Consider the following 11,396-nt stretch of genomic DNA (forward strand, 5'->3'; position numbering starts at 1 on the left):
CCTCCTAGACTGTATCCTCCTAGACTGTATCCTCCTAGACTGTATCCTCCTAGACTGTACCCTCCTAGACTGTATCCTCCTAAACTGTATCCTCCTAGACTGTATCCTCCTAGACTGTATCCTCCTAGACTGTATCCTCCTAGACTGTACCCTCCTAGACTGTATCCTCCTAGACTGTATCCTCCTAGACTGTATCCTCCTAGACTGTATCGTCCTAGACTGTATCCTCCTAGACTTTATCCTCCTAGACTGTACCCTCCTAGACTGTACCCTCCTAGACTGTATCCTCCTAGACTGTATCCTCCTAGACTGTATCCTCCTAGAGTGTATCCTCCTAGACTGTATCCTCCTAGACTGTATCCTCCTAGACTGTACCCTCCTAGACTGTATCCTCCTAGACTGTATCCTCCTAGACTGTAGCCTCCTAGACTGTATCCTCCTAGACTGTATCATCCTAGACTGTATCCTCCTAGACTGTAGCCTCCTAGACTGTATCCTCCTAGACTGTATCCTCCTAGACTGTATCCTCCTAGACTGTATCCTCCTAGACTGTATCCTCCTAGACGGTATCCTCCTAGACTGTATCCTCCTAGACTGTATCCTCCTAGACTGTATCCTCCTAGGCTGTACCCTGCTTGACTGTATCCTCCTAGACTGTATCCTCCTAGACTGTATCCTCCTAGAGTGTATCCTCCTAGACTGTATCCTCCTAGACTGTATCCTCCTAGACTGTATCCTCCTAGACTGTATCCTCCTAGACTGTATCCTCCTAGACTGTATCCTCCTAATCTGTATCCTCCTAGACTGTATCCTCCAAGACTGTATCCTCCTAGACAGTATCCTCCAAGACTGTATCCTCCTAGACTGTATCCTCCTAGACTGTAGCCTCCTAGACTGTATCCTCCTAGACTGTAGCCTCCTAGACTGTATCCTCCTAGACTGTATCCTCCTAGACTGTATCCTCCTAGACTGTATCCTCCTAGACTGTATCCTCCTAGACTGTATCCTCCTAGACTGTACCCTCCTAGACTGTATCCTCCTGGACTGTATCCTCCTAGACTGTATCCTCCTAGACTGTACCCTCCTAGACTGTATCCTCCTAGACTGTATCCTCCTAGACTGTATCCTCCTTGACTGTATCCTCCTAGACTGTACCCTCCTAGACTGTACCCTCCTAGACTGTATCCTCCTAGACTGTATCCTCCTAGACTGTACCCTCCTAGACTGTATCCTCCTAGACTGTATCATCCTAGACTGTATCCTCCTAGACTGTACCCTCCTAGACTGTATCCTCCTAGACTGTACCCTCCTAGACTGTATCCTCCTAGACTGTATCCTCCTAGACTGTACCCTTCTAGACTGTATCCTCCTAGACTGTATCCTCCTAGACTGTACCCTCCTAGACTGTATCCTCCTAAACTGTATCCTCCTAGACTGTATCCTCCTAGACTGTGTCCTCCTAGACTGTATCCTCCTAGACTGTATCCTCCTAAACTGTATCCTCCTAGACTGTATCCTCCTAGACTGTATCCTGCTAGACTGTATCCTCCTAGACTGTACCCTCCTAGACTGTATCCTCCTAAACTGTATCCTCCTAGACTGTATCCTCCTAGACTGTATCCTCCTAGACTGTATCCTCCTAGACTGTACTCTCCTAGACTGTATCCTCCTAGACTGTATCCTCCTAGACTGTATCCTCCTAGACTGTATCCTCCTAGACTGTATCCTAATAGACTGTATCCTCCTAGACTGTACCCTCCTAGACTGTACCCTCCTAGACTGTATCCTCCTAGACTGTATCCTCCTAGACTGTATCCTCCTAGACTGTACCCTCCTAGACTGTGTCCTCCTAGACTGTATCCTCCTAGACTGTATCCTCCTAGACTGTACCCTCCTAGACTGTGTCCTCCTAGACTGTATCCTCCTAGACTGTACCCTCCTAGACTGTATCCTCCTAGACTGTATCCTCCTAGACTGTACCCTTCTAGACTGTATCCTCCTAGACTGTATCCTCCTAGACTGTACCCTCCTAGACTGTATCCTCCTAAACTGTATCCTCCTAGACTGTATCCTCCTAGACTGTATCCTCCTAGACTGTATCCTCCTAGACTGTATCCTCCTAGACTGTATCCTCCTAGACTGTATCCTCCTAGACTGTACCCTCCTAGACTGTATCCTCCTAGACTGTATCCTCCTAGACTGTATCCTCCTAGACTGTATCCTCCTAGACTGTATCCTCCTAGACTGTACCCTTCTAGACTGTATCCTCCTAGACTGTATCCTCCTGGACTGTATCCTCCTAGACTGTATCCTCCTAGACTGTACCCTCCTAGACTGTATCCTCCTAGACTGTACCCTCCTAGACTGTACGCTCCTAGACTGTATCCTCCTAGACTGTATCCTCCTAGACTGTATCCTCCTAGACTGTATCCTCCTAGACTGTATCCTCCTAGACTGTATCCTTCTAGACTGTACCCTCCTAGACTGTATCCTCCTAGACTGTATCCTCCTAGACTGTATCCTCCTAGACTGTATCCTCCTAGACTGTATCCTTCTAGACTGTATCCTCCTAGACTGTATCCTCCTAGACTGTATCCTCCTAGACTGTATCCTCCTAGACTGTACCCTCGTAGACTGTATCCTCTTAGACTGTATCCTCCTAGACTGTATCCTCCTAGACTGTATCCTCCTGGACTGTATCCTCCTAGACTGTACCCTCCTAGACTGTACCCTCCTAGACTGTATCCTCCTAGACTGTATCCTCCTAGACTGTATCCTCCTAGACTGTATCCTCCTAGACTGTATCCTCCTAGACTGTATCCTTCTAGACTGTATCCTCCTAGACTGTATCCTCCTAGACTGTATCCTCCTAGACTGTATCCTCCTTGACTGTACCCTCCTAGACTGTACCCTCCTAGACTGTATCCTCCTAGACTGTATCCTCCTAGACTGTATCCTCCTAGACTGTACCCTCCTAGACTGTATCCTCCTAGACTGTATCCTCCTGGACTGTATCCTCCTAGACTGTATCCTCCTAGACTGTATCCTCCTAGACTGTATCCTCCTGGACTGTATCCTCCTAGACTGTATCCTCCTAGACTGTATCCTCCTAGACTGTACCCTCCTAGACTGTACCCTCCTAGACTGTACCCTCCTAGACTGTATCCTCCTAGACTGTATCCTCCTAGACTGTATCCTCCTAGACTGTATCCTCCTAGACTGTATCCTCCTTGACTGTATCCTCCTAGACTGTATCCTCTTGGACTGTATCCTCCTAGACTGTATCCTCCTAGACTGTATCCTCCTAATCTGTATCCTCCTAGACTGTATCCTCCTAGACTGTATCCTCCTATACTGTATCCGTCTAGACTGTATCCTCCTAGACTGTATCCTCCTAGACTGTATCCTCCTAGACTGTATCCTCCTAGACTGTAGCCTCCTAGACTGTATCCTCCTAGACTGTAGCCTCCTAGACTGTATCCTCCTGGACTGTATCCTCCTAGACTGTATCCTCCTAGACTGTATCCTCCTAGACTGTATCCTCCTAGACTGTATCCTCCTAGACTGTATCCTCCTAGACTGTACCCTCCTAGACTGTATCCTCCTAGACTGTATCCTCCTAGACTGTATCCTCCTAGACTGTATCCTCCTAGACTGTACCCTCCTAGATTGTATCCTCCTAGACTGTACCCTCCTAGACTGTATCCTCCTAGACTGTATCCTCTTAGACTGTACCCTCCTAGACTGTATCCTCCTAGACTGTACCCTCCTAGACTGTATCCTCCTAGACTGTATCCTCCTAGACTGTACCCTCCTAGACTGCATCCTCCTAGACTTTATCATCCTAGACTGTATCCTCCTAGACTGTATCCTCCTAGACTGTATCCTCCTAGACTGTATCCTCCTAGACTGTATCCTCCTAGACTGTACCCTCCTAGACTGTATCCTCCTAGACTGTATCCTCCTAGACTGTATCCTCCTAGACTGTATCCTCCTAGGCTGTATCCTTCTAGACTGTATCCTCCTAGACTGTATCCTCCTAGACTGTATCCTCCTAGACTGTATCCTCCTAGACTGTACCCTCCTAGACTGTACCCTCTTAGACTGTATCCTCCTAGACTGTATCCTCCTAGACTGTATCCTCCTAGACTGTATCCTCCTAGACTGTATCCTCCTAGACTGTATCCTCCTAGACTGTATCCTCCTAGACTGTATCCTCCTAGACTGTATCCTCCTAGACTGTATCCTCCTTGACTGTATCCTCCTAGACTGTATCCTCCTAGACTGTATCCTCCTAGACTGTATCCTCCTAGACTGTATCCTCCTAGATTGTATCCTCCTAGACTGTATCCTCCTAGACTGTATCCTCCTAGACTGTATCCTCCTAGACTGTATCCTCCTAGACTATATGCTCCTAGACTGTATCCTCCTAGACTGTATCCTCCTAGACTGTATCCTCCTAGACTGTACCCTCCTAGACTGTACCCTCCTAGACTGTATCCTCCTAGACTGTACCCTCCTAGACTGTGCCCTCCTAGACTGTATCCTCCTAGACTGTATCCTCCTAGACTGTACCCTCCTAGACTGTACCCTCCTAGACTGTATCCTCCTAGACTGTATCCTCCTAGACTGTATCCTCCTAGACTGTATCCTCCTAGACTGTATCCTCCTAGACTGTATCCTCCTAGACTGTATCCTCCTAGACTGTATCCTCCTAGACTGTATCCTCCTAGACTGTACCCTCCTAGACTGTATCCTCCTAGACTGTATCCTCCTAGACTGTATCCTCCTAGACTGTATCCTCCTAGACTGTATCCTCCTAGACTGTATCCTCCTAGACTGTATCCTCCTAGACTGTATCCTCCTAGACTGTATCCTCCTAGACTGTGTCCTCCTAGACTGTGTCCTCCTAGACTGTATCCTCCTAGACTGTATCCTCCTAGACTGTATCCTCCTAGACTGTATCCTCCTAGACTGTATCCTCCTAGACTGTATCCTCCTAGACTGTACCCTCCTAGACTGTATTCTCCTAGACTGTATCCTCCTAGACTGTATCCTCCTAGACTGTATCCTCCTAGACAGTATCCTTCTAGACTGTATCCTCCTAGACTGTATCCTCCTAGACTGTATCCTCCTAGACTGTATCCTCCTAGACTGTACCCTATTAGACTGTACCCTCTTAGACTGTATCCTCCTAGACTGTATCCTCCTAGACTGTATCCTCCTAGACTGTATCCTCCTAGACTGTATCCTCCTAGACTGTATCCTCCTAGACTGTATCCTCCTAGACTGTATCCTCCTAGACTGTATCCTCCTTGACTGTATCCTCCTAGACTGTATCCTCCTAGACTGTATCCTCCTAGATTGTATCCTCCTAGACTGTATCCTCCTAGACTGTATCCTCCTAGACTGTATCCTCCTAGACTGTATCCTCCTAGACTGTATCCTCCTAGACTGTATCCTCCTAGACTGTATCCTCCTAGACTGTATCTTCCTAGACTGTATCCTCCTAGACTGTATCCTCCTAGACTGTACCCTCCTAGACTGTACCCTCCTAGACTGTATCCTCCTAGACTGTACCCTCCTAGACTGTACCCTCCTAGACTGTATCCTCCTAGACTGTACCCTCCTAGACTGTACCCTCCTAGACTGTATCCTCCTAGACTGTATCCTCCTAGACTGTATCCTCCTAGACTGTATCCTCCTAGACTGTATCCTCCTAGACTGTATCCTCCTAGACTGTATCCTCCAAGACTGTATCCTCCTAGACTGTACCCTCCTAGACTGTATCCTCCTAGACTGTATCCTCCTAGACTGTATCCTCCTAGACTGTATCCTCCTAGACTGTATCCTCCTAGACTGTATCCTCCTAGACTGTATCCTCCTAGACTGTATCCTCCTAGACTGTATCCTCCTAGACTGTGTCCTCCTAGACTGTATCCTCCTAGACTGTATCCTCCTAGACTGTATCCTCCTAGACTGTATCCTCCTAGACTGTATCCTCCTAGACTGTATCCTCCTAGACTGTATCCTCCTAGACTGTATCCTCCTAGACTGTATCCTCCTAGACTGTATCCTCCTAGACTGTATGCTCCTAGACTGTAGCCTCCTAGACTGTATCCTCCTAGACTGTATCCTCCTAGACTGTATCCTCCTAGACTGTATCCTCCTAGACTGTATCCTCCTAGACTGTATCCTCCTAGACTGTAGGCTCCTAGACTGTAGCCTCCTAGACTGCATCCTCTTAGACTGTATCCTCCTAGACTGTACCCTCCTAGAGTGTATCCTCCTAGACTGTATCCTCCTAGACTGTATCCTCCTAGACTGTATCCTCCTAGACTGTATCCTCCTTGACTGTATCCTCCTAGACTGTATGCTCCTAGACTGTAGCCTCCTAGACTGCATCCTCCTAGACTGTATCCTCCTAGACTGTACCCTCCTAGAGTGTATCCTCCTAGACTGTATCCTCCTAGACTGTATCCTCCTAGACTGTATCCTCCTAGACTGTATCCTCCTTGACTGTATCCTCCTACGCTGTATGCTCCTAGACTGTAGCCTCCTAGACTGTATCCTCCTAGACTGTATCCTCCTAGACTGTGTCCTCCTAGACTGTATCCTCCTAGACTGTACCCTCCTAGACTGTATCCTCCTAGACTGTATCCTCCTAGACTGTATCCTCCTAGACTGTATCCTCCTAGACTGTACCCTCCTAGACTGTATCCTCCTAGACTGTATCCTCTAGACTGTATCCTCCTAGACTGTATCCTCCTAGACTGTATGCTCCTAGACTGTAGCCTCCTAGACTGTATCCTCCTAGACTGTATCCTCCTAGACTGTATCCTCCTAGACTGTACCCTCCTAGACTGTACCCTCCTAGACTGTATCCTCCTAGACTGTATCCTCCTAGACTGTATCCTCCTAGACTGTATCCTCCTAGACTGTATGCTCCTAGACTGTATCCTCCTAGACTGTATCCTCCTAGACTGTATCCTCCTAGACTGTATCCTCCTAGACTGTATCCTCCTAGACTGTATGCTCCTAGACTGTATCCTCCTAGACTGTATCCTCCTAGACTGTATGCTCCTAGACTGTATCCTCCTAGACTGTATCCTCCTAGACTGTATCCTCCTAGACTGTATCCTCCTGGTGTCCTGATACAAAGCTTGATTACCTTCTAGTCCACAGGTATTTTGTAACAACTTCTGGTTTAGCGCTTCTACCTGAATATAACGACTACAAACAATTTTAATCTTCAGTAGGAGGTAAATAACAGCTTAAATATTCATTTTGCTCTAGGGATATAAATATTTGTATTAAGATGTGAGCATTAAATCCATAGACGTTACACTGCGCCTGGGAATGGATAGTACGCAGGTATACCTGGAGAGGAGTTCGTGGGTCAACCCCCCACCCCTCCCCCCCGCTGTCTGGTCTGAGACCAGGCCTTGTGGTGGATCAGGGTCTGATCAACCAGGTTGCTACTGCTGGTCGCACGCAAACTGACGTACGAACCACTGCCTGTCCAGTGCCTTCTTGAGGACAACCAGGGGTCTATTGGTAATCCCCCTTATGTATGCTGGGAGGCAGTTGAACAGTCTTGGGCCCCTGAAATTTATTGTGTTGTCTCTTAGTGGCGCCCCTGCTTTTCATTGGGGGTATGTTGCATCTCAAGGATGGGAATGGCTGTTATTATTATTGTTATTATTATTATTATTATTATTATTATTATTATTAGTAGTAGTAGTAGTAGTAGTAGTAGTAGTAGTAGTAGTAGTAGTAGTAGAAGTAGTAGTAGTAGTAGTAGTAGTAATAGTAGTAGTAGTAATACTAATATATTTAGGTTAATACTAACACGCAGGTATTATACAATGCCTTGGAAAATATTAAGGAATCAGGTTATTTCCAAGGAATGGGAAGAAAGGTCAAGTTAGTTGTTATAAAGAGCCTCCTGGAGGCGGCGAGATAACTGTTAATACTTTAAATATAACTTTTTGTTAATCTGTCGTCTGTTATTATTCTATTATGAAAAAAAAAATATAAAAATGATTGCAACATTTATAGGTGGAACAGTTTGTAAAATAGACGGAAATAATCAAGGACAAGCTGCATTACTGACTCCAAGAGTCAGTAACGCAGCTTAAATACAAATAAACTCCAGAGCAATAGGATAACGTACGAAACATTATTAAATTTAAATGATTCTTACGAAAGATTTTTCTTTTTCTCATTACCAGGTGGAACTCATAGACTCACATGGAAATGCTATTTTGCAAAGCTTAGCAACCCCAGTCATGTTTAAACCTGCTTCTTCCCCCACGAGCTCATCCAGCAAACTCGCTCCTACCTCCCTAACAACACTTCCTTTCATCAACACACCAGCGCCAGCCTCAACACCCTCCACAACAACAATGCAAAGAAACTCTTCTGAAGACGACTCGGAAAGGTTGGCTGAGAAAATGTTTACGAAGGTTCCTGTCTCGGTAAATCCGTTTTTGAAGGAAGGTCTGACACCAGAGCTGATGCTCGCGGATATCCCACTTGGACGATCAACAACCTTGGCGGAAAACGCAATTGAAGAGACAAAAACACAAGAGATGAATGATGACAATGAAGAAAAATCCCAAAAGAGCTCTCCAAGAGAGAAGATTCGAACAGCAGAAACGTACGCGAGAGAAATTTTAGTTACAGAAGCATCGGAATCCATGTCACACGTCGCAGTGTGGTGTGTAGGTGTCAGCCTCGGAGCTGTGCTGCTCCTTACATTCTGTAGTATGATAATATGGATGTTGGGTAGATTCCGAAAATCTGCTCACGGTGACGAATGTTGTGAATATAGAACGAATGATTGTAGACGTTCTTTTAAATTAGCTGCGTCTCGCCACAAAATAAGAAACCAAGCAACTTCTTGGAAGTTCGAGAACTTTTCCTCAGCAAGTACAAACTGTGAATTATTGCCCATCAAACAGGAGGATGTGGCAATGTTCGTAAGACAGAGTGTGGAGCCAGAGGATGTAAACAAAGAGATTAAATCAGAGTTTATAAGAAAGGAGAAAGTAAAAATACCTGAAATGATGGAGGAAGTGCCAGTACCATTAAGAAAGCAGGCAGTGCCAATACCTGTAAGAAAGCAGGCTGTGCCAATACCTGTAAGAAAGCAGTTAATGCCAGCTCTTGTAAGAAAGCAGGTAGTGGTAGCTCCTGTAAGAAAGCAGGTAGTGCCAATACCTGTAAGAAAACAGGTAGTGCCAATACCTGTAAGAAAACAAGTAGTAACAGTACCTGTAAGAAAGTAGGTGATTCAGTACCTCTAATTAAAGAGGCAGTGCAGTTGACATAATGTAACTAGAGAACTAGGCGGTTGTTCTGGACTAACCACCAATTGTAAGTAAAACAAGGCACTAGTAGTTTGTTTATAGTGTAAATGATATTTATTTATCCTTAAGAAGATGGTGTTGCGCTTTACCAGCAAGAAGCAACCGTCTCTTATTATCCCAACATACACCTGGTTCTACTCCTCACCTCAGTGTATCAGGTCAAGGACGAAATAACAATTGTTCTCCCATGTTTTTGTCTCATGTGAGTTTTTCTGTGAATTTAGTTGCGTACGCACCCGCACGCACACACACACACACACACACACACACACACACACACACACACACACACACACACACACACACACACACACACACAGGGCCAGGAGCTATGAATCGACTTCTACAATCACAAATAGGTAAGTACACACATCAGATAGCTGCTGCAGCATATGGGCGCCTGGAAAACGATACCCCAGTAAGGAATCGTTCAAGACTCTGTACATCAGGCCCATACTGGAGTATGCAGCACCAGTTTGGAACCCACACCTGGTCAAGCACGTCGAGAAATTAGAGAAAGTGCAAAGGTTGCAATAAGACTAGTTCCAGAGCTAAGGGGAAATGTCTTACGAAGAAAGGTTAAAGGAAATTAGCCTGACGACACTGGAATTTAGGAAGGTTAGGGGAGACATGATAACGACATGTAAAATGCTGAGAGGAATTGACAAAGTGGACAAAGAGAGGATGTTTCAGAGATGGGACACAGAAACAAGGGGTCACAATTGGAAGTTGACGACTCAGATGAGTCACAGGGATGTTAGGAAGTATTTCTTCAGTCACAGAGTTGTCAGGAAGTGGAATAGTCTGGCAAGTGACGTAGTGGAGGCAGGAACCATACATAGCTTTAAGACGAGGTATGATAAAGCTCATGGAGTAGGGAGAGAGAGGACCTAGTAGCGATTAGTGAAGCAGCAGGGCCAGGAGCTGAGTATCGACTCCTGCAGCCACACAGAGGAGAGTACACAGACACACACACAGTTGCTCGGTATAATATAAGGAATCGTTTCCACCAAAGATAATTTTTTAATTCTTTAATAATGTATTTTAAGTACCATTGTGTTACATTATTATATTCTTATTCTTATCATTTTTTCTTTTATTATTATTACTATTATTGCTATTATTATTATTATTATTATTATTATTATTAGTTTTATTATTATTGCCCCCATAATTAATTTAGCAAAGTGTTAAACCCATAAGAGTTATATAATACTGTGTAACCCCGAATGTCTTAAAAATAAATACACAATAATTTCCATCTTTGGTCTCGTGTAGCCCTGGTGCTGCACGGTGCAAAGTTAAATGGGATAAACTGGTAGACTGCAATAGTTCTTACTTTATTTACATAATGTACATATATGTGGTAGGGGTCTGGGAAGTGAGTATGAGACCTGGATTAATGAGCCTACGTGAATGGTTGATAGGCATTATCCTAACAATGTCTGACAATGTAGAAGAAGTAGTGCCATACACCCACCAAGGGCATTCATAGAACTACACAATACTATGTGCAAATAAATATATAGTATCAAATACTGTGAGAGGAAATAATCTTATAATAGAGTGTAATACATAGTGGTATAGAGTATGTGTATAGATAAGTATAGAGTAGCAAATGTTTTGGACGTAAATAACAGTGAAGTGATAGGCCTGGCAGGTAACCCAAGTTGTAAACAATAGCCAGCAGTCACCAGCAGTTCGTTTTGAGTAAACTTCTTACAACTGCTCTTTTTCTTGTTTCTTGACTGACCCCACCACCACCACTACTACTACTACTACTATTACTACTATACTACCATTGCTACTACTTTTGCCACTACATTTACTTCCAGTACTACTTCCTCCTTTGGTCCTGTCCCAGTTAAGCTCGCCTATGTATACTGATTTCCTCTCTCTCTTTTTGCTAGCGTGATTTTGTAAATGGTTCAAGTCTGACCGAAACGTCGTCGTAAGCTTATCTCTCCTACGTGCAAGTTATGTGCGTATTGTGTACCACAGTGTATAGTTTCTGGAAATACG

The 11,396-nt window shown here is 44.8% G+C and overlaps 1 protein-coding gene across 1 annotated transcript in view; it reads left to right on the plus strand.

Moving 5' to 3' along the window:
* The window catches only part of LOC128701164 (uncharacterized), a 258,951-nt gene extending 248,482 nt beyond the window's left edge, over positions 1 to 10,469 (plus strand). Inside the window, exon 8 of the mRNA XM_070100482.1 lies at positions 8,235 to 10,469. Coding sequence (XP_069956583.1) covers positions 8,235 to 9,293 — 1,059 coding nt within the window. The 3' untranslated portion in view covers positions 9,294 to 10,469. The remainder of the gene's footprint in view (positions 1 to 8,234) is intronic.
* Positions 10,470 to 11,396: the final 927 nt, after the last annotated feature.

The sequence above is a fragment of the Cherax quadricarinatus genome, chromosome 73 (genome assembly GCF_038502225.1).
Source record: "Cherax quadricarinatus isolate ZL_2023a chromosome 73, ASM3850222v1, whole genome shotgun sequence".
NCBI classification, from domain to species: Eukaryota; Metazoa; Arthropoda; class Malacostraca; order Decapoda; family Parastacidae; genus Cherax; species Cherax quadricarinatus.